Consider the following 23,957-nt stretch of genomic DNA (forward strand, 5'->3'; position numbering starts at 1 on the left):
AACAAGGTGTTAAAAACATGGACAAGGCAAAACCGGTTGCAACTCCTCTAGCGAGTCACTTCAAACTTTCCAAGGATATGTGTCCAAGCACTCAAGCTTTGAAAGATGAGATGGCGGTAGTTCCATATGCATCAGCAGTGAGGAGTTTGATGTATGTCATGGTGAGCACGAGACCAGACATTGCACAAGCAGTGGGAGTTGTGAGTCGATATATGCAGAACCCAGGTAGAGAGCATTTGAATGCAGTTAAATGGATATTTAGATATCTAGCAGGTACTTCCAATTACTCACTTTGTTATGGTGGTACATCTCTAGAGTTGCAGGGTTATGTAAATGCAGATCATTCGGGTGATCGAGATAGTGGTAAGAGTACCACTAGATATGTCTTCTGATTTGCGGTACAGCGGTGAGTTGGGTATCTCAACTACAAAAGATAGTGGCTTTATCGACGACGAAGCAGAATATGTAGCGATTACATAAGCCTCCAAGGAAATCATGTGGTTACAAGATTATATGGAGGAGTTACATCGAAAACAGCCGGTCGTACCTTTGTGGAGTGATAGTCAAAGTGCGGTGCACTTAGCAAAGAATGCAGCTTATCACTCAAGGACTAGACATATCAAGAAGCGTTATCACTTTATCGGGTCAGCATTGAAAGATAATGAATTAAAGCTACAAAAGATTGATGGCTCGAAGAATCCAGTGACATGATGACCAAGGTAGTAGACGAGAGAGAAGCATATTTTCTGTACTACTACTATTGGTATTACTCCATGTTGATTGATGAGGAGTATCGCAGGCATAAGTTTTTCAACTACTATTTTTTGAAGAAGATGGATGCAAAGTTGCTTGGTGCTTGGGTATATTTGTCTTAAGTGGGAGATTGTTATAGATAAAGCCAAATATTTGTTTTTAGGGGCTTTTTGTCTTTTCTATTAGATTTCCTTTTAGGTTAAAAGTGGTACCTACATATTAGCGATGGCAAAACCCTAGCCGTCAAGACATTGAAAAAGGAAATAGAGAGGCAAGAAAAAGAGAGAAGAAAAAAAGTGAGTTTTTCTTGATGAGAGTTCTCAATCTCTTTGTGCCTTGATCTTGAGAAGATCGTCGTTGTATTCCAACTTTTTTGAAGTCTAGTGGATTTGCAGAGTGCCTCTGCGCGGAGACGTAGCCTAAGTTTGGGTGAACTTCGATAACAAATTTTCTGGCGTGTTCATCTGATTATGCTCTTTTATTACTATATTCTATCTGGTGAATTGTTTGCGAGCATTATTTTTCTGGAATCGACGTGCGATTTCGTAACAACGGATCTTCTCTTCATGGGCTTGAAACGTGAGCATCGATGTCTTTGGCCATCTCGATGAACACAGCCATGTACTTGTCGGGGTTAGGGTCGCTCTCCTTGTACTTCTCGTACTCAATGCTCAGCTTAGCCACACTGCCGTGCTCCTTTGGGACGACCTTGCACACCGGCTTGTAGACCTTGTACTCGTCGTAGAGATGGCCCTCGATGCCGTGGAGGGTGACCGACATGTTGTCGTCATCGAACTCCACCTTCTCTTTTAACACCCCAGACTTTCCATCTGTAAAATTGCACCAGTGAAAAAAAAAAAAGGTTTAAGCTTGGCTATAGGTATAGGAACATCAGTTTAATTTCAATGACAACATTGAATAAATTGAAGTTAGGAGATCAAATTGAATCAATTACCAACGGTGTAGTTCCAAATCTTGATAGCTCCATGCTGGTCCCAGTCACCTTCATGAAGATTGATTCCTTGAATGTTTTTGGAGGTGACGGTAGGCATTTTGTGGGTTTCGCTCCTCTAAAACTTGAAGAATTTGTCGGCTGGTGACTTCAGTTCAACTTCAGCTTCTAGTTTTCCATGCAAATTCGCCATGATGGTTGCATTGAGACACCAAAGTTATCTAAATTTGTCACAACACCGACCTGTGATGAGAAAAAAAGGGGCATGGCTTGTTTCTTATATAAGAGTTTGGCGTTCATCTTTTTCTCTACTTTAGGTCCCACATCATGATTCACGTGGTACTTTTATTAGAAACAAAAATTGTATTATTGTCGACAATACAGTTTTTTTCTTCCTGAAAAAAATTTGTATTGCCGATACTAAAATGTTTTTTAGATGATTAAAAATATATGTCTGAACAATTATAGGCTGGTAAGTAATAGAAGCAATATTTCTACTTTCTCGGCCATCAGCAATAAAATGCCTATTCATACATTTCTTAAATTCTCATGATAAGCTCTTAAATTCTATCAAAGTTGCGAGTGTAAATCATCTTCTAATGATTGAACTGCCAACGTCAACTTCAGACCCTACCCAATGCGGAAAATAATGAAATAAATATATTTGCAGGCGTATTGGTGGACTGTGTTATAATATCTTCTAAAATATATAAGATATTTCCTTTTATTTTCTATATTTATTTTCATTATGCATATCAGATTTTCTTTCCTTAAATAGCCATCTATTAAAGTCTATAAATAAACTTTCCAAGTACTCTTTTCTATACATCAAAATATACATAATTTCTTCAAATCCATCTTTCACATTATTATTTTTAACTTAATAGTAGAGACTCCTTTCCTAGTGCACCCCGAGCATCCTAGGACACATCCAAATAAATACATGCTCATCAATCAACAAGTTTCACTTTATGTGCACAAGTTTCTAAGGAAGCACTTAATCAAATCCAATCCATGATGGTCATGTTTCGACAGCAACTATACCAATTGCATTGCCCAGTCTAGCCTTTGTCATGGAGGTGATTTTTTTCATTGTCAGTCACATAGGTTGCATTGCTCAATAACTATTTTTCTAAGGTAGGCCACGTCACTCAGTTAATATATCACAAGCTAGTCGCATTGACCACTTGCTGTTTTCCTTTGATTCTCAACCTTATGCACATCGTTTGAGAAGTTAATAACATCATCAATGTCACCGCCCTCATCGACCACTTGCCATTTCCCCTTGGATTTTTGACCTTTTGCGTGTCGTTTTGAGAAATCAATACCACCATCAATCTCGCCTTCCTCAAAGATAAATTGCTAAATAATTTATTAGACTTCTAATTTTGATGGCCGGGGTACATAAAAGGTTGGTCCTTAGCTATCACATCTCGTGCATTTTCTTTTATAAGTAAAAAGGATGAAAGTGACAATGCTTATGAATATTTTGGACGATGACTTAGGAATTTCACGCTCTATTCAAATTGTTTTATTTGAGTTGAAACTTTTCTGCATTAGTGATGATCTACGTCTGTCACTGCAGTCTCATTAAGATACTAGCAGCTAAAAATTTCTTGACATAAGGTATGAAGATCTAGGCAATGCAGCATGGCCTATTTGGAAATTTGCTCGTGACGTAAATTGAATTTGTGAAAAATAAATTTGTGATATTGTGAAAAATAAATGAATCTTGTTACTGCTAGATCAATCAACTTTGTAGCATATCTTCTTATGTATTAATTAAATTAACATGCATATCTATATCTCAGTAAAAAAAATCAATGAATTAAACGAGTCAACTACGTACCAACAGAATTATAGGTTATTTAGTAAAGTAAATTTAATGGTCGAGTTTTTTTTTTTTAATCAGTATCCTTACCTTTTAGCACCACCCGATCACTTAAAGAGTTGACAATTTCTTCTCCACGATGATCACATTTGGTTTTGATACTATTCGTTGGTTAACTTTGAGAAAGCGAACATGAATCACGTTGACTGCTCTGGCTTAAGCCACGTGTATTTCACAAACATGAGGTTATACAGGACGGAATAGGGAGAACTAGGGTGAGAAATGGTCCCCTCATAGAATTTTTTTTTAGTAAATATCTAATAGAAAATGTAGTTAAGAAAACTGATGTTCAGTCTTTTCAATAACTAACATATATCATGGTAGGAAATTTTGTTCTTTATCATTTTTTAAATATTATGCATTTCACGAGCTATATAGCAAAGAATATCTTAGCTTTTCTTAATTTATTTTTGGTCGAAACTCAGATCTTTTTAATTTATGTTAGGCAAATGGAGGAAGACCTAATAATAAAGTTCAATCATTCCATCTGTGCCAAAGCATTTATTACTCAAGTTTGGAAATAATTACTCATCCGTCTTCGTTTTTCACAATTAGAAGTATCGTTTTTGTAAAATATAGCTCTTAGATTTGGAAGGACCTTTTTTGGTAAAAGAAATCCTAATAATACTTCCTTATATTTTGTAAATGATTTTGGAAAATTGGAGCTCGAGCACAATTTCAGAAAGTTGGTAGGGCCAGGGCCCATCCAACTCCCCTCCAAATCCGCCCAAGTTCATCGATAGATGGAGTTGGCCTGTCAATCCACAGGCTTAGGATTACAGGAATTGAAATTTTATGATGACGGATCACCTTCAGAAGATTAAGGCTTATCTAAACATCGATGCAAAATTATCTGGAGCTTCGTTGATCGTATCTTGGTTGGCTGGATTGTCGTGGTCACTTTTATCTGATGTTTGAAAGAACTTGTGTACTTCAATGTGATCAAATATTGTACGTTTTGGAAAACCTTATATGTCTAGTTTCCAAATAAGTTGAGTTTCAAGCAATTTGGAGTCTTTCAAAATTAATGCTCCTATACTGATTGCTGCTCAGGAAATCCGAGAAAAGAGCTTTTTTAGTATTCTTTGTGTTAATCGAGTCTTATGCATTGTACTTAGGTCCAAAGTACATTGACTTCCGTTTTGTTTTTGGTAATATGAGGGCTTGAATATGTGTTGGGCGTCTAATTTTCACATAAAAGTTCCGTTCCTTAACTATTATAAGCCAACCCAATGTGAATAGGCTAATCTAAGATTATGGCAAACTTGCATAACTCCTCAAGTTTTGAACTTTTCAGTTTGTCTGCGGTCTTTCTTTCACATACTAGAAAGCAAATTTCGGGCCACAAAAATATACGAAATGATTATACCCTATGCAGAGTGTTCTGTAAACACAACTGGACGCATTTATTCACACAAAGTACTAATTACATTTCATATACCATGGAGTACAATACCATGCATTGAGGAAAGCTCCCAAATCTTGACACGCTCGATAAGCAACTGGACATCATTTCCTTCGATGCTTCTATAGGGTCATTATTTTCACACCACCTAATACTTTAGCACACGCAGCACATCCCCATTCAAATTATATCGAATCGCCATTTTCGGTTCATCTTTCACGCCTTGAGAAGGTAGCCGTCAACACTGATGAGCAGACTGCGCGTGAACTCCAAATACTTATTGGCGTCGGGAACGTCAGCGTTTTGCTTCTCGTAAGTCAAAACTGCTTTCGCCATGCAGCGTTCGCCCTCCGGAGAGAACTGTAAGCTTGACTTCAGGCTCTTATAAAATTCATCGCCACTCCGTCTAAACATTTGAATGTGATGGACTTTGTCTCATCATCGAAAGCTTCAAAAGTTTCCTTCCCGATTCCAGAATCACCTGTGGTATGTACCCCAGTTCAGTTGACGCATGACTTCTTACTTATTCCCGTATGGCTCCATTTCAGTCAGGCGCCACTTTATGCTCGGGTTTGAAAAATTTACTACAAGTTTAATACAGGCGTATCCTCTCGCCACCAAGTTAGACCTTCAGATCGGAAATCAGTTGAGACCATTCATCGAAAAAACGCATCCAACGTTAGCGGAAATTACTCGAAAGCTTTGTTCAGACGTCGCCAAACCAAAGCTCACGAAACAATAATGAAGTGTTGAGATCTTCCACAAGCTAAAATATTCAAGCTTGACACTGACCTCACATGTTAGCTTCAATTGTTCGACTCACGACAATGAATTAGCGATGAATTTGATGGAAAATAGAAGAAATTGGAGCAGCGGTGGACTCTCAATCACAAGACAGAGGAATTGGGAGATAAATATAAAATGGGATATGGGAGTTAAATTGGCATATGCAAGTAACAAAAATTCAGGACCCACCAACAACATTGAGTCCAGAGCCATACGGAGCCCACAGAGTCCCAATCACCACTGACCAATTTTACGTCCTTGACCACATGAGGGGCGATTTCTGGGAAGAGGTAGGACTTTCTCCGGAAAATATCGAACACCTTCTCAGCTGGAGATTCCAACTCCACCTGAGCCTCGACCTTCACCAATTGAGCCATGTTCTCTCCTTCTGCTCTTTGAAAAAGAAAGGTTAAGAGACTGTGTCGAGAAGTGTACGTTGTTGCTAGACCATACGAATGAGCAGCCGCCTTTGAAGCCAATATATAGAATGCTTAGGATCTTTTGGAGACTTCAGTCCATTTAAATTTTCTCAGATCTTGACATGTTATTCGAAAAGAAAAGGGGCTCCTCCATGGTCCTCTGGGAGATTGTTTCCCGAGTCTTAATACAAAGTGTTGTGACATGTTAAGCATTCGAAACATAATTCATTTATATAAGCGATGCATTCATTTGGTTTCGCCTGAGATCACAAGGAATCCCATCTTAGGATAGGGTACATGAGTGTAAAATATCGCAAATTACAAAATGCACTGTCGTTCAAACCGAGTTATGGCAATTTGTAGTAGCAACAAAATGTGCATCGTTATCATCCCCATCAATTCATATCCCTTTTTCCGAGCATTATCTTCAAATTATTTTGAGGATATACCCAGGTTCACAAAAAAGAAATTTTTGGTAAGTATAAGAGGAATAACTATGGAGAAAATTGCCCAATTGCAACTGCTTGGTCCTCCTCATGAAAAATAGAGACAAGAACTGAGGTGCTTTGGTGATGGATCAATTAACTAGAGTTGTCTATGTCAAGGGAAGCTATAGAATAAGATGATCTCTATTGGTAATTGATAAGCTAGTACAAACACTTAGAGTGAGTGAATGGGGTTTAAAGGAAATCTTGACAAATAAATACAAAATAAAATAAGTTGCGAACAAAGTTTGAATAAGGATCAAAATCTATAAATGAGCCACTAGATTCAAAATATTCAAAATCTGTTATGCGATGCAATAGACTTTTGAAATAATCTATAAAAGTGCAAAACTTAAATAAAGTTAAGAAAAATAAGATTGCACACAATTATATAGTGGTTCGGTTTAGATTAAGCTTACGTCAACTTTCCCACGCCGATAGCTTACTAGCTGATTTCATTGTAGCATTAACGGAGAATTACAACTTATAAGTGCAAATACTTAGTAATATAATCTTCTAACTCACTAAGCCACTATTTTTGTATTTTTCTCTTTTGAACACAATTTGTAAGGCACAATGAAGAAAACAAGTAGTTGAGAAAAGCTTCTGACTTTGGAATTCTAATTTTTGCGTCCCATACTTCAACTTGACCGAATGACCTTCTTTAAATTCTCCTCCATGCCACACTAGCCGTTGACATTCTCTAGAGGAATTTCTTCCAATCAATCCATTGGACAAAATCTATTAAAGAGATCTTGTAGCTATTTGAAGATAGAGATAAAAATTTCACTAATTTTGATCACCCATACAATCAAAATCTAAGTTTCTATAAGTAGAACTTCCTCATAAGGAACTTATTTTCAAGATTGAGCTTGTCAAATTTGCAATTGACTTAATCAATATGTATATATAAGGTGAAATCCTTGGCCAAAAGATAGTTGTTGAAAAAAAAAATCTTTTGTCTCCAAATAAAGTTCATTCGTGTCAAACATTGCTAAGTTTGACTTTGGACTATTCCTCATTCTAGACATGATCTTAGTCCAGCCTTCGTCATAATGAGAAATGTTTTTGGGATGAAATAGACTTAAGCAAGAGTATTAGATAGAACCTTGATAAATACTTAGAAACAACTCACAAGTAATTTAAGAATTTGAAACAGAAAATTTTGTCAACTTCAAAATCTTGATAGGAGTTTTCTCAACACTAATGAGGTGCTTTGGTCATGGACAAATGTTGATTAAGATTATCAGTTTTGTCTGCCGAACATTGGTGACAGCATCTCTTCGTCTTTTTCCTTAAGTACTCGTTCGATGATTAAGCGAGTCAAGGTATCCCAGTAAGTTTGATCTATGATCATGTCCTAACAAAAAAATTTTCCTGAACATTGATTAACTATCAGTACCTTATATATTTTTGTCTATACCTATAAAATGCATCCGTGATCACCATATATAAGCTCAAACGAAGATATACAGAACCTAGCTTCATCCTTTTTATTTTCCTTTTCTTTTCATCCTGCAGAATCCATATGAGGATCCATGTCTTTGGTGACAGTGGTAAACACATCCATGTACTTATCAGCACCGGGACTCGGAAGTTGGCTCCTCGTACTTGATCATCGTTGTTGAAACAGCTGTTCTTTCTTCGGAGTGAGCTTGCAGATCGCCCGACACATTGTACAGTTTGAAGATATCGCCTTCCAGGCCGTGAAGTGTCGCCTTCATGTTGGCATCGTCCAACTCCACCTTCTCCTCAACAACTCCGACTTCCCTTCTGATAATTTCGCAAAAAGTGATTAGTTCACGCTGCATTTACACCATGATTGGGCAAGCATGGATGAAAGGACAAAGAATAGTATTTTGTTGCAACCGATATATCTTGTCGGCAAAATAATATTTTCGGCTTTGACTCAGACATTAGGAAAATATGAAAAGGTTGTGCTAGAGCACTTTACCCCGAAGCCCACTAAAAAGAATTGATGAACAGTCTGTTCTACCAATACTTTTCGATGAGACAATTACGTTAACTAATTGCAATTTCCACTACTTAAAAGTTTCTCATGAGAAATGTGCTTAGGTGCGAAATAAAAAATTAATACAAGACTATAGCACATGAGATTAGGATCGAGTACAAGTGAGCAGGTATTGTCATTTCAAAATTTTCTTATTTTCAGTTGAAAAAATCTGCCTGATTTTAAGAGTGGTAAATTTTACATAATCAATAAAGACACATGTACAAAAGTTTTCAAAGTTTCAATGCTTGAGAACATTTTGAACAACTTTAGCAATCGCTCACAATTACACTCTCATCATCATTGGCGAAATTCCGACACTAGTCAAGACTCTAAGGTTAGGGCAATCGGTCCAATTAATCTTAGACCAGTTGTTGAATTAAATTATGATTCATTCTACATAGATTCTTAATTCTTTCTTTTTTGGCTAGTTAGGCTAAAGCTCAATATGTGAAAATTCACAAGAGGGACCATCTACGGTTCCTCGAAAGTCACCTAAAATATGTCTACAATCGCATGCATTGGATCAACTACACTGCAAAAATATAATCTTTATTCCTAGCTTATTTAATTTGTATTTCAAAATCATTATTGCGATTAAATTTCGGTGTTGTTAGGATATGATCACTATGAATACCTTCTTGTCCAATTGAAGTTTTTAAGTGAACAAGCTCAAAGTCACTCCGCGCGTTAAGCCCCTAATTTGATTAGGAATCTTGAACATGTACTAGCTTCCCCATAACCATATAATTTTGCAAAAACTGCAAGTCTTATTACAAGCACAATTACACATGGACAAGATACACAATATCTCATGTCCCCAAATACCCAGCTCAAGCTTCAAATCACCTGATCAACCAGCTTGATTTATTGGATCATCACGGTACGGGAAAGAACTAGAAATCTCAAGCATTATATAGCGTAACTTCATATACGATCATAGTCATGCCATAATCTTTTCGTTCATGCGCTTGAAACGTGAGCATCGATGTCCTTGGTCATCTCGATGAACACGGCCATGTAGCTGTCGGGGTTAGGGTCGCTCGCCTTGTACTTCTCGTACTCGATGCTCAGCTTAGCCACACTGCCTTCCTCCTTCGGGATGACCTTGCACACCGGCTTGTAGACTTTGTACACATCGTAGATGTGGCCCTCGATGCCGTGGAGGGTGACTGACATGTTGTTGTCATCGAACTCGACCTTCTCTTTGAACTGCTCAGATTTTCCATCTATACAATTGCACCAGTGAAACAAAAAAAGGTTTAAGTTAGGCAATATGTATAGGAACATCAGTTTAATTTCAATGACAACATTGAAAAATTGATAGTCAGAGAGACCAAATCGAATCAATTACCAACGGTGTAGTTCCAAATCTTGATAGCTCCATGCTGATCCCAGTCGCCTTCATGAAGATTGAGTCCTTGAACGTTTTTGGAGGAGACAGTAGGCATTTTGTGGGTTTCGCTCCTCCAAAGTTTGAAGAATTTGTCGGCTGGTGATTTCAGTTCGACTTCAGCTTCTAGTTTTCCATGCAAATTTGCCATTCCCCCCCTTTTTTTTCTGAGTGATAATTGTGTTGAGACACCAAAATTCTCTAAATTTGTTACAACACTGACCCGTGATGAGAAAAAAAAAGGGGCATGGCTTGTTTCTTATAGAAGAGTTCGGTGTTCATTTTCTCTCTAGTTTAGGTCCCACATCATGATTCACGTTGTATATTTATTAAATATATTTCAACTTATATTGCCGACAATAAAATGTATTTTAGACGAACAAGAAGATATGACCCAGCAATCATAGCCCATTAAATAATAGAAACAATAGAAGACTTCTACTTTCTTGGCCATTTGTAATTAAGAGTGTTAATGATAATTATTATGTTTCTGAAAATAATTTCTGATCGGAAATAGATTATTATTTTTATTCCTTGAATGAGTTTCTAAATAGAGATACGCATTTGATAATGACATAAAATTTATATTCTTAGAACATAAATCCGTTTGATAGACCTTCTTAAATATCTCTCTTCAATAGTAGCGATCGGCAAGTAGTGGGTGGCAGTTGGTGGGGGCTAGGGGGTGGTGGCGGGCGAAAGGCAATGAGTCACAAGAGTGACTAATGAGAAGAGTTTTTATTTATGTTCTATTCCAGAAAGAGAAAAGCAAAAAATTTCTACTTCGCATTTCTATTCCTAACTTTTTTTGGGCTAAAAATTTGTTCCAAAATAAATAAATAAAATGAAATTGCATTAGTAAACAAATTTTTATTCCACACTTGTTCTAGGGAGCAGGAAAATAGAAAATTAAAGAAAGAGAATGGTTACAATGTGTATCCTAAATGCCTATTCCTACATTTCTTACATTCTCATGATAAGCTCTTAAATTCTGTCAGAGTTGCGAGTGGAAATCATCCTCTAAGCTGATTGATCTGCCAAGGTCAACTTAAGATTGTACCCAATGCAGAAAATAATGAAATAAATAGATTAGCTGGCTTATAGGTGGACTCAAGGTAATAGATTAGGTGGCTCATCGGTTGTCAGGCAAAAAAAGATTGTATATTGAAAATGCAATATAAGATAGAGCAATAAATTTGGTATCATAATTCATTATTTTAAACTTTTAAATAGAGGTGGTCTAATTATAAGACTTGAGCCCTCTCATGATAATCTCCATCAATAATAATATCAGACTTTTGTCATGCGTCTTAATAAGTGATATTGTTGCCGATGGTTTATGAGATTGATATACTGTGAATATCTCAAATAGAGACTTTCCCATGCGACTCTTTGATTGAAATGGCAGTCGGTGTCCCCTGCTTCTCACCATGTTTGGTTGGGCAAAGTCAACTGAGTTGGAGTCAAGAGGGCGGATGCTATTCCTGCAAAAATCAGCCAAATTTGGCAAGGACAAGATGAAGATTCATGCCGAGAATATTAGGGTAGAAGGATACTTGAATTAGCTAATCTAATGCAAGAGCTCACGCATGGAAGGGGTTTGCCTAAGCGTGCGAATTAAGGTATTTGGCAAAAGAAGTTCTGTCTAAAGAATGTAGTGCTAGGTGGAGCAATTAATTTGGCCAATTATCCATTTGTTTGACTTTCCGGAATGGAGGTCGGTCTATGATATGTTGACAGTTGGAAGTAGAAAAAGTAATGTGCAAAAAAAGAAAGCATCATGGATATGCTTCACTTGTATAGAAGATGAAGGCCCTTGATTTGCATATATATATTTTCCATGGGGTCCCACAACATGTGATTCATGTGATCCTTGGAAATCATTTTCCTGTTTTTAGTTCCCTCAATCCTCATCTACTAACTGATTGGGGTATTGGATGAACATGCGCAATGCCAAAAACAAAAAAAAACAAAAAAACAAAGGAATTCCTATTTAAGTAACAGTTCATTATTTTTCACAAATCGTACTAATAAAACGGATCAAACAATATACATCACACATACGTACATACAGATTATATCTATTATATGTATACATGTGTAAAAAAATTCCCCGGCCAAAAGAAAAAATAATGATGCAGCATCATTAAAAGCTGCGGTGATACCCATCGAACCTGGGGAATCAGGAAACTAGGCATTGCCATTAATCTTCCGCTTGATTTTTGGACGCCCCATCCTTCTTCGGCTGTAAGTTACAGTACTCCCCTACAGGAAACAGCTCCTTCCGCAAGAAAATCACGGCATCATCGCCAACTTCAAATGCTTTTTGCCTCCGGTGTAGGTCCGTGGCTTATTTATATTTAGGGTTTGCCTTTGCCTCTCTCTGATTAATTTCCTCTCGTGTGGAATGAAACCGTCTGGCCAAATTCTGCGCAGCAACACTTTTGTCAGTAAACTTACGAAGCGAAACCAAGTCAAGAACCTGTTGTGGAGCGGTTTTGTAAACAACAGAGAACCCCAGTAGCCAAATGAGTTGCGTTGTTACACGCGAACTCTGCCTAAGCCGAAACAAAGCACCATCGTTTAGGTTTATCCCTACATATACTTCGAATCAGATTACCCGAAGTGCGGTTCACGACCTCAGTGTGCCTGTCAGTTGGCGGATGTGTTGTGCTACTATAGTGCAATGCAAACCAAATAAGTGCCGCAAACCTTGCCAAGAATGACTAGGGAACCCAGTGTCACAATCTGAGGTGATCGATTTAGCAACTCAGTACAACCCCAGAATTTGTGAGAAAAAGAGATTCCCTACATTTGTCGCATCTGATGTCGTCTTGCAAGGGTGGAAATGAGTCATCCAGGTGATCCAGTCAACCGCTACAAGAACTGAGTACAAACCAATCGTACACGGGTAAAACCCAGAGCACAGTCCGGAGAGAGGTCCTCCCAAATCTTTTCTGGGACAATAAGAGACATCCCTGCACCAATTCACCAACTTCCGGTTTCAGATGTTGCCAGTAGAATCTCTTTGGAACAAGGAATGCAAAGGTGATTTCCCTTCATTAGGAAGCCATCATGCACGCAATAATCTCACCGGGTTGCTTTTGTTGTAATCACTCGCAGAACAATTCCCGCCAACATTCGCAACCCCCACAACCTCGCTGATAAAAGGGTGGCCCGTCTACTAGGAGAATTTGCAACTCGGCTCAGTGCCCCAGACTTGAGCGTGCACCTATACAGAATATATCTGCAGAACAAAGTATACCGACACGCACGCATGTCACTGCTAGTCCGCCTTTGATTGCTCAGATAACTTAGCGCCTCTTGACCGAAATACAAAATAAACTCTCTCCCGATCAATAGTAATGCTCCCAATGCTTTGACGCTGGCGAGACAACACCGAACTCCCTGTCATACGTTCCATAAATAATAAAAAGAAATCATCTACTAAATCATAGAGATATTAACTAATATCTAATTAAAAAATCATTCAGAAAGAAATAGCCTCTTATGTTCTATAGATAGGGAAATTAAGTAAAATTTCAAATTTAGATGATGCTCGTCTTCATCCTTCTCCTCTGCAAAAACTCGACTCCGAAGAGTTGTTTAGACTGCACCAATCTATACCGGTCAGAGAACACTCGGCCTTGAATCCTCAAGTGTCGGAGAACGATTCTACTTTTCCATGTTAACTCGTCATGATGATCCACAGACTTTCCCCAAAAGAAAGTTTCTAAATTTAACTTTGCAGCTAATTCTTCGAAGTTCTGTGGTAAAAGAAAATCTTCCTGCAAATTAATATCTAGCAAATTTTCATGTGAGCTCGAAGCTCTGTCATCAGAATTTGGGTCTTTAACGTCAGCTTTATTGATAACGAAATTAAGTATTTCGCTCTCAACAGTAATCACCTTATCTAAATTGACAGATTTTAATGTCAAAACCTTTGGAATCTTCACTCCATTATCTTTAATCCATTAATCAAGCTCTCATATAAATTCACATACAAAATCATCCTCGGGGAAGTGGAGGTATTCCAATTCACAGTCAACTTTCTTACTATGGCTACAGTCCTACTCACATGCCATATCCCAACCTAATGTGAGGGGACGTCTTTACTCCTTTACTCAAGCTGTCACGTGAATTCACAATACTTCTATGACATCGTCCTCAACAAAATGGAGATACTCCAATCTATAGTCAACATTCATGCTAAGGTCGTACTCACATGTCATGATTCAATTCTAATGCCAGGAGAAGTCTTTACTCCATCACCCCAAATTCATGAGAAATGCGGTTAGGTGCGAAAAAGTCAAGAAGTGCATTGTAGTTTAGATTGGTACACAAGTTGAGCAGGAAGTTTCAATTTCATACTGTACTCTTCGTTTGTGAAAAAAGTCTGCCTGATCTCAGCTTTGGTAATTTATACCAAATCAATATAGACGCGTGTTCAAAAATTTTCAATTTTCAATGCTTAAGAACATTTTGAACAACTCTAGCAATCGCTTAGAAGCTGCATCTCATCATCCACAGCGAAGTTGTGACGACAGCCACGATACTCAGGTGGGACCAGCCACAATATGTGAAAAGTCACGCGAGGAATCGCCTAAATTCCAAGAAAGTCACCTAAAATGTGTCTGAAAATCACCTGCATTGGATCCACTATGATACCAGAATGTAATCCTTATTCAAGCTAATCTAATTTGTATCCTAATATCGTCTACTGCAACTAAATTTCAGCATCTCTATATATCAAAGTGTATAGGTAAACGCACTCAAAGTCCAACCACATATTAAGCTCTTAATGTGATTGGAAATTGCGAATATTAATCGATGGAGGGATCAAATTAAAGCATGTATCAACTTCCCCATAACCATATCATATTGCAAAAACCACGAGTGTCTTATTACAAGCACAATTAAACGTGAACACAAAACAAGATTCTGATATTGCCAAAACCCAAGTCAACTTCGCATCAACTGATCATTTAGCTTGATTTATTGGGTCTAGATACATGAAAGTACTAGAAATCTCAAGCATAATATAGCACAACTTCACACATGATCACGGTCATGCCATGATCTTTTACTTCATGCACTTAAAACGTGAGCTTCGATGTCCTTGACCATGTCGATGAAGAAGGGCATGTACTTGTCAGGGTTAGGGTCGCTCTCCTTGTACTTCTCATACTCGATGCTCAGCTTGGCTAGACTGCCTTGCTCCTTTGGAATGACTTTGCATGCCGGCTTGAAGACCTTCCATGTGTCAAAGACGTGGCCCTCGATGCAGTGCAGGGTGAACGACATGTTGTCATCATCAAACTCGACCTTCTATTTGAACACTTCGGATTTTCCTTCTACACAATTGCACCGACAAAAATAGAAGGTTTAAGTTAGGCAGGGTCATCAATTTAATTTCAACGACAACATGGAATAAAATTGATAATTAGAGAGATCAGATTGAACCAATTACCAACGGTGTAATTCCAAATCTTGATAGCTCCATGCTGATCCCAGTCACCTTCATGAACTTTGACTCCTTGAATGTTTTTGGAGGTGGCGGTGGGCAATTTGTGAGTTTCACTCCTCCAAATCTTGAAGAACTTGTCAGCTGGAGCTTTCAGTTCGACTTCAGTCTCCAGTTTTCCCTTCAAATTAGCCATGTTGGCACAAATATTGAGACTCCAAAATTCGCGAAGCTCGTTGGAACAATGGCCTGTGCTGAGAAAAAAGAGGTGTGGCTTGCTTCTTAAATTGACTTTGGCGTTTCGTCTCTTCTTCAGGTCCCACAGATCACGGTTCATGTGGTCCTTGACATGTTTACTAATTATATCGACGTGTCAAATTGCTATTGGAGTGCTTTATAAAATGTATTTTGGACCAATAAAAAGATATGCCTGATCAATTATGACCGTGGCCTGTTGATAATGGATGCAATTCAAGCCGTACATTTTTTTTGGTCATTAGCAATTAAATGTCTAATTCATACATTTCTAATATTCTCATAATGAGCTCTAATACTCTATGAAAGTTGCCCGTTGAATTCATCTTCTAATCTGATAGATCTGCCAAGGTCAACTTAAGATTATACCCAATGCATAATATAAAGAAAGAGGTCAATTACCTGGCCTATAGGTGGACTCAAGGTATATTCGGTGAGTTAGAAGATGCCTTCATCATTTCTTTAAAATATTATTATGATGTGCATGTGAGGGTGTTAAGCGAAAAACGTTCCATATTTGGCATATAATTCATTATTTTAATTTTTTTAAGTCGAGCTGAGCCTAACTAGATAATGTATATATTAGTAGGTGTAGATTTAAGGTCTCTCTTGAGGATCTCCATAGGTGAAGATATCAGAGTTATATTGTGCATCTCAACAGGTGTTTTCTCAAAATGAGAATTTACAATGTGACTCTTTGATCGTGGTGGTAGATGGTATCCCTCGCTTCTTCCCAAGTTTAATTGGGCAAAGGCGAGTGAGGTAGAGTCAGAAGGGCAAACATTATTCATGCAACCATTAGCCAAAACTAATGAGGCAAGGTAGAGATTCAAGTTGAGAATGTTTTTTTTTTGGTAAAGGTAAGATAAATAATAAGAAAAGCCAAATGTACAAAAGATCTCGTCACCAGAACTTGCACTCCAAATGTAGTAACAAAAGAAGTGGAAGGGTGACGAGATGCAAAAGCCGCAGAGGCGGCACAACAACTACAACAACAAGGCCAAACTAAGCACGACTAGCTCGACCAGCTATCAAGCAAAGACAAAAAACAAAGAGGAGGCCATCGTCTGATCTAGGACCTAAGGGTCCCCATTGAAAATAATCGGGTCTAGACTCCAACTTCTCTGCAGCCTTCTGTTTCTGAAATTGTCTTCAACGTTCCTGAAGGTGATAGCCTTGTCGCGAACCACTTTAAAGAGGTGGTTTTTAATGGCCGGAATAGAGAGAGGCTGGTCTCTAAAGATGATGGCATTCCTATTTTCCAAATGATATGACACAGCGCGCCAAATGAAAAACGGGCTATGCACTTATAGAAATCTTTCCCCATCAAATAGGTAGTTGCCCATATGAAATTCTCCCCCCAACCTCTGTTGCGCCAGGGTAAATTGCATCTGGACGCCCAAAAGAAGGCAACACTAGCCGTGACACAGCAGTCAAAAAACAAGTGGTCAAGAGAGTCAGGCACATTCTTGCAAAATGCACAGGTAGCATTTCCAATAATACCATAGGCCAAAAGTAGATCCTGGGTTGGAAGCCTACGTCGGCCATGAGCCAAAGATTGAGCTGATATCGAGGCACTATGGCGTTGTCCCATACAAAGGAGTACCAAAGGTGGACCCGCGTCTTCTTCTTCCCCGATGAAGTTCCACGCCGATGCCATAGTGAATTGGCCCGAAGAGCTTCCTCGCCAACAGCAACGATCCGGGTCATTCGTCAGGGTCGGAAGAGGTTGCCCCCACGATTGAAGCACCAATCTAAGAGCTTGGCCAGCATCTGAGAAGAGGTCAGCAACACAAGCTTGTCTAGAGAGCCCGAGCTATAGATAAGAGAGTCTGAAAAGAACAGGTTCAAGGGCCCTCTAGGATGCCGCTGTCAAACCACGAGAGGGTTGTTTGGCCATCGCCAATTTTCCGACGAAGGCCATCCTAAAATTCCTTCTTAGGGTCAACAAGCTCTTCCAGCCCGGGAGCTAGAAGTTGGCTTCCTAGCAACCCAAAAATTCTTGTTTTTTAAGAACGTGGAATGGACCCATCTACACCATAGCGCTTCCTTGTCGGAGAACAAGATCCAAATATGCTTTAGCATGTAGGCTTTATTGCAATCTTGGAGCCTCCTAACACCTAGCCCTCCTTCATCCTTTGGAAGGCAAACGTCATCCCGGCTACCTTCGCACCACCCCCGCCTAGGTCCGGACCTTTCCATAGGAATTGTCTAAATATTTTCTCTATCCGTTCTATCACGGCTGAAGGTAAGACAAAGACACTAGCCCAAAGTAGGCTTGTATAGCATGAAGAACCCGCTTGATAAGCTGAAGCCGACCAGCAATAGAGAGGAAACGGTGAGTCCAAGACTCGAACCCTTGCGGTGATGCGATTGACCGAGTACAACAATCTGCTTTATTGATTCTCGAAGTGATAATGGGAACCCCAGTGTACCGAGGCGCGAGGCTTCCTTCTCGAAAGCCCAACTCCAATAGAATATTATTCCTTAGGGAAGGATTGCCACCCGCCAAGAAAATTTCACTCTTGCACGAGTTAGGACGAAGGCCACTCCAGGAGGAAAATATGTTTAGAGCTTCCTTAAGGAGAGTTACCGAAGGAAGGTGCGCCTCACAAAAAGGAAGACATCATCTGCAAAGAATAGATGTGAAAGACCCACTTGCCCGCACCTCCAAAAGAATTTGAAATCGGGTCTCGAGGATTGCTTAAGAATGATCCCTGAGAGCACTTCCATGACCATAGTGAAAAGGTAAGGCGAGATGGGATCCCCTTGGCGAAGACCTCGACCGCTCGCAAAAAACCCGTGGAGCTCTCCATTCAAAGCAATTGAGAATTTAGGAGTGCGAACACACGTCATAATTAGGCTAGTGACAGAGTGAGGAAAGCCAAAGGCTAGCATCACATTCTCAAGGAAGCTCCAATCCACCGTATCATATGCTTTCCTGAAGTCCACCTTTATCGCACATTTAGGTAGATAAGGCTGAAGGTGAAAGCTAGAGAATAGCTCCTGGGCCAGTAATATATTGTCCCTAATTCGTCTACCTTTTATAAAAGCAGTCTGAAAAGGGCCTATCATGTTCTTCAAAGCTAGGGCCACCCGATTAGCTAGCACCTTTGTAATACACTTGTAGATAGTGTTACAACAGGCGATAGGTCTATAATCCTCCACAGAAGTGGCGTTGAGCACTTTCGGAACCATTACCAAGATGGTATTGTTAACCTCCCTCAAGAGTTTTCCGGAGTTAAAGAAGTCCAACACTGCAGTCGTTACTAAGGGACCTACCGTGTCCCAGTTTTCTTTGAAAAACTCCGCTGTGAAACCATCTGGCCCAGGAGCCTTTTTCTTGGGCAAAGAGAAGATAGTGTTCCGGATCTCTATCTCTGTAACTGGTTGAGCAAGAAGAGCAGCCTGATCAATCGAAAGTGGATGTTGGATAACCTCTCTCAAGTCCTCTAACGAAGGTCTAATAATCTCCTCTTGTGGCATCAAGAGGTCCTCAAAGAACTCTACAAACCTTCGTTGCACCGGTGTGGCTCCGTCGCATGTTCCCCGAAGAGTCGAGGACGGATAGGACTCTGTTCCTCAACTGTCTTTTGTTGACATATTGATGGAAGAATTTGGTATTTCGGTCTCCCTCCTTGAGCCATCTAACCCTGGACTTTTGCCTGTAGAAGGACTCTTCCGAGGAGCGCAGCTCTGCAAAGATACATCTTTGGCTTTTCTCCACTTCAGCAAGGTCGGTAGAAAAGGGATTTAGTTGTAATTCTGCTTGGGTGGCCTCCATCATCTTCCGCGCATCAAGAGTTCTAGCAGATATATTAGAGAAGGAATCTCTGTTGAGTTGCTTAAGCCGACATTTGAGAGCCTTGAGTTTAGAGACAAGCTTGTACATAGGGAAACCATTCCCCGGCTCATTCCACACTTGTGAGACAATTTCTTTGAACTCCGGGTGCTTCATCCAGTCGAAGAACTTGAAGGGCTTCCTTGTATGAGTCGGATTAAGAATCTTCACCACCATAGGCGAGTGGTCTGAGATTCCCGGGAGGAAGGAAGGAGGCTTCGAGTAAGATAGATCCAAGCTCCACTTTGCATTCACTAGAACCCCGTCAATCTTCCTTGCTTTCCTAGTATGCCCCAAGACGTAGTCCAAGTGTATCTAAACCCAACGAACCTCAAGTCTTCTAGCTCAGCTTGCTCCAAGCACTGTCCAAACTCATTGAAACAAGGGAGCCAATCTTCGGAGCCACCGACCCGGTCCGATGGATCCTTAATAGCATTGAAGTCCCCCAAGACAAGCCAAGGAGTGTCTCGGAGATGGGTGCTTTTCATGATGATGTCTTCCCACAGCGTCTCCTCGCGAAAAGGAGTGATCTCCATAAACAAAAGAAACACAGCAAGCCACCCCGAGTCTAGGGTCTCAAGGTTCCCATGAATTGCCCGTTGGAAAGAGAGAAGGTTTCAAACTTGACTCTCATGGGGTCCCATCCGACCCAAATTCTACCCCCGGGAAGAAGTCATAGTTTGGAGTCCAACACCAACCTCTCAATAGAGCTTCGGAAATGGAGTTAAAGCGATCCTGTGGCACCTTAGTTTCCACCAAACCAACACAGCACAAGTGGTTCGAAGTAATAAAATTACGAATCTCCGCTTGTCTAGTCGAATCAACCATACCTCTAATATTCCAGCAACCTATATACATATGTACAAAAGAGGAAACGAGGAAGGGTTACCTCCTTTTCGGAGGCTTGCGACGGCTCTGAGAGGGAGCCGCTCGAGCCGCTGGAGGAGGTGGGTCAGGAGGAAGCACGAGCGGCTTGTCCTGGGTGTTCTCCTCCATGTTTTTCGTTGGAGGAGCCTTCGGCGATAGATCTGGAGGGGCCTTCGGTGATTGACAAGGCGAGAGAAGATCTTCATCTGAGCTAAGGTGGTTGACAGACTCATTCAATTCCGCTCCACTCCCTAAGCCTGCATCTGGATGGCTAATGGGATCTTCCTCCATTGTCGAGGTGTGGTCATCCACACTAATTAGTGCTTGAAACCCACTCTGAGCCCTCCGGGTGGAGGTTGATGGCAAGCTTTTAAGAGCTGCTGCTGACTGCTTGAGAGGTGGTTCCTCTTCACCAGAGCTTGCCGGATGGTCCAAACATGTCTCCTTGGGAGGGGAGATTTGTTCTTCTTTCCCTTGACTTGTTTCCATCCAAAATCAGCCTCATTCAGGTCTACCACCAGCATTGGTGAAGTCTCGAGGGGGCGGGCCTCCACGGTGGGGGAGGAATGGTCTCGAACTTGTTTCGGCCTTGCACCGCCTTCCGCCCATTCAAAGAGGTTGCACAATTGTGCCCAAAGGAGCCACACTTCAAGCATTCCGCTGGCTTCCACTCGTACTCAATGGCAATCGACCGAACAACTCCGTTTAGTCTTACCACGGTCAAGTAGAACCTTGGCTTGTTTACTTGAATCTCCACACACACTCTTGCAAAAGAGATCCTTTGAGATTGCTCCGTGCGTTGATCAACAAATAACGGCTTGCCAATGGTGCTCGCGATGGCGCTATTGCCGGGGCTGTCCATAGGTCAAGAGGTAGGTTTTTCAAGCGAATCCACACTCGGCACCGAGGTTTGCTTCTCCCTCTTCAACTCTAGGAGCGGCTTCCATTGTTGCAAAACAAGTGCAACCCTTGCAACCGTTATATGACCTTCTTCCAAAATCTTCCTTCTGAACTCGGGGTCAGGGATGCGGAAGAAAAAGAAACCCTGGTCATCGGCAAAAACCTCAACAAGCTTCGGTCCCCAACATAGCTTGAGCGAGTTCTCCGTGAGCTGGAACGGCAAACTCTTCCCTATATAATATCCAACCAGACACTCATGCCATTTGGGATCCACCGCATCTAACACTTCTTCAGGAAGATCCACCACCGGGACATCATCCTCAAACGAGGGAGGAACAAAGGTAAGGTCATACCCTTTCGCTGCAAGTTTCGCAACATTCGCCCACGTCCGGACAGCCGGGGCGTCTGGTTTCTTCGCTTGTTTTTGCGAGGCTTGAGGCCGTTTGGAAGCCGACCTTGCTCTACTTCGTCCTCTCGAGCGCCTATCCCTGCCTGTAGCTTTGGGGCCACGGTTTGAGGTCTCTGCTAGTGCAGGAGCCTTGCCCGTGTGCATGGAGGCCCGGGCCTCCTTGTCTCGATTGAGGAGGCTAGACGTCCTCTCCGATTCATCCCTCAATTGTGCCGTATTACTCGGCTCACCACCCACAGCCATTGGAGCAGCCATAACACTACCCAACCAGCTAAACCCAGTCCTCTACACATCAGCCATCTAGAGAGTAAGAGACTAACCGTTCGGACGCCTCGCACCTCTCGGGTTGGCTGGACGCAAAGAAGGACGGGGCGGGGAGGAGGACCAACGGACCGCTCGGGAGCAAGGCGGCTTACCCGATGCCCTCTTCCCGCTTCAATCGGTCCGGGACGCACCAGCTCTGCTCCTCAAGGGCCGAGCAACGCAGCAACTCGGTGCAGGGCGCGGCACAGCAGGGGCGGAGCAAGGGAGCGCCAGCAACTGTTCAAGAGCAGGAGCGGCACGGCAGGTCCGAACAGGGGAACTCCAGCACCCGTTCAAGACGAACAGGGGAGCTCCAGCACTCGTTCAAGAATGAGCCGCAAAGATATAGCGTCGAGCACCAGCAGTTCGGTGCGGGCGGCACGACACGGCGAGAGGAGCACCAGCAACCGTTCAATGAGCCAAGGGAAGCTTACCTAACGTTGTTGGGACGCCTGCGAAGCACAGACCCGAGCCGCACCAGCACCGCACCTCCAAGGGCCGAGCGGCGCAGCAGAAGGCGATTTCCGAAGCTCAGATCTCGCCGCAGGGATGGAGAGAGTCTAATCCGTTCGGTGAGGAGCGAGGGCCTTCCCAGAGGAGCTGAACCCCCAATTTTCACGCCAATCGGAGGTCTGGATCGGCCGGATCGAGCAGCTGACGCCGGCGAGCTACAGTTCAAAACCCTAGAGGAAGAGAGGCGATGAACAGTACCCGTGCGAGCATTTTGGCTTTTTTTCAAGTTGAGAATGTTGGTATGGAAGGATATTGAAATTAAAGAGGAGCTAGCCTAATGCAAAACAGTCTCTCTCTCTCTCTCTCTCTCTCTCTCTCTCTCTCTCTCTCTCTCTCCACAAGCATTCATGTGATACTTGGTATTCTTTTTCATGTTTTAGTCAATCTACTAGCTAATCGGTTTATTAAATGACCATGTGCATCTCTCTCTCTCTCTCCCCCTCCCCCCACAAGCATTCATGTGATACTTGGTATTCTTTTTCATGTTTTAGTCAATCTACTAGCTAATCGGTTTATTAAATGACCATGTGCATCTTTCTCTCTCTCTCTCTCTCCTCCCCCCCCAAGGCATGATTCATGTGATACTTGGTATTCTTTTTCATGTTTTAGTCAATCTACTAGCTAATCAGTTTATTAAATGACCATTTGCATTACAAAAACAAATCTTATTTAATTAATAGCTCATAAATATTCACAAATCGTACGAATTTAATCATATAATATTTAGCTAATTGTATAGATTAGCAAATCTCTCTCTCTCTCTCTCTCTCTCTCTCCCCCCACAAGGCATGATTCATGTGATACTTGGTATTATTTTTCATGTTTTAGTCAATCTACTAGCTAATCGGTTTATTAAATGTCCATGTGCATTACAAAAAAATCAAATCTTATTTAATTAATAGCATAATCTTTTCTTAGAGTGGAAAAATCATCCCTAACGTGTACTTGTGTTCCATAGTTGAAATGGAAGGATTTACATTGTTTTATGTATGTATGTCAAACTTTGATTAGCCAATTTGGTCGAAACTCCAAAGGTGCGATCATTGTTTTATGCGTATATGTACATCCATCACACACATATATGCATGTGGGAAATTGTTGTCATGGCCAAAGGAAAAAAAAAAGTTGGAACGTGGAAGCTGTGTGATAAATTGTCACATCATCTCAAAGTATCGATACAACGTAAATGGATAAACAAAAATTTAGAAACCGAGTTCGTAAATACGAGAAAAATCTTGCAAACGCACAACTTTGCATGAAAACAAAGGAATTCACTCTCTAAATGTATTATAATTAAGGATGAAAAAGCT

General features: G+C 40.9%; 3 protein-coding genes and 1 pseudogene across 3 annotated transcripts; all 4 read right to left on the reverse strand.

The window, feature by feature from the left end:
- Positions 1-1,317: 1,317 nt before the first annotated feature.
- LOC104455651 (MLP-like protein 328) lies at positions 1,318-1,805 on the reverse strand. Its single transcript, XM_010070409.2, has 2 exons — positions 1,709-1,805; positions 1,318-1,583 (listed from the first exon to the last, which is right to left on the reverse strand). The coding sequence occupies exons 1-2, from the start codon at positions 1,803-1,805 to the stop codon at positions 1,318-1,320; spliced, it is 363 nt and encodes a 120-aa protein (XP_010068711.2).
- A 3,412-nt stretch (positions 1,806-5,217) lies between these two features.
- Positions 5,218-6,164, reverse strand: LOC104455652 (MLP-like protein 328). The gene is made up of 3 exons (XM_039317856.1): positions 5,977-6,164; positions 5,525-5,629; positions 5,218-5,407 (listed from the first exon to the last, which is right to left on the reverse strand). Exons 1-3 carry the CDS (start codon positions 6,162-6,164, stop codon positions 5,218-5,220), a joined length of 483 nt encoding a protein of 160 aa, XP_039173790.1.
- Positions 6,165-9,425: 3,261 nt separating this feature from the next.
- LOC104453698 (MLP-like protein 328) lies at positions 9,426-10,335 on the reverse strand. The gene is made up of 2 exons (XM_010068308.3): positions 10,057-10,335; positions 9,426-9,931 (listed from the first exon to the last, which is right to left on the reverse strand). Exons 1-2 carry the CDS (start codon positions 10,244-10,246, stop codon positions 9,666-9,668), a joined length of 456 nt encoding a protein of 151 aa, XP_010066610.1. The 5' UTR covers positions 10,247-10,335; the 3' UTR covers positions 9,426-9,665.
- Positions 10,336-15,066: 4,731 nt separating this feature from the next.
- LOC104453699 lies at positions 15,067-15,803 on the reverse strand (annotated as a pseudogene).
- Between the last annotated feature and the right edge of the window lie 8,154 nt (positions 15,804-23,957).

The sequence above is a fragment of the Eucalyptus grandis genome, chromosome 7 (genome assembly GCF_016545825.1).
Source record: "Eucalyptus grandis isolate ANBG69807.140 chromosome 7, ASM1654582v1, whole genome shotgun sequence".
NCBI lineage: Eukaryota > Viridiplantae > Streptophyta > Magnoliopsida > Myrtales > Myrtaceae > Eucalyptus > Eucalyptus grandis.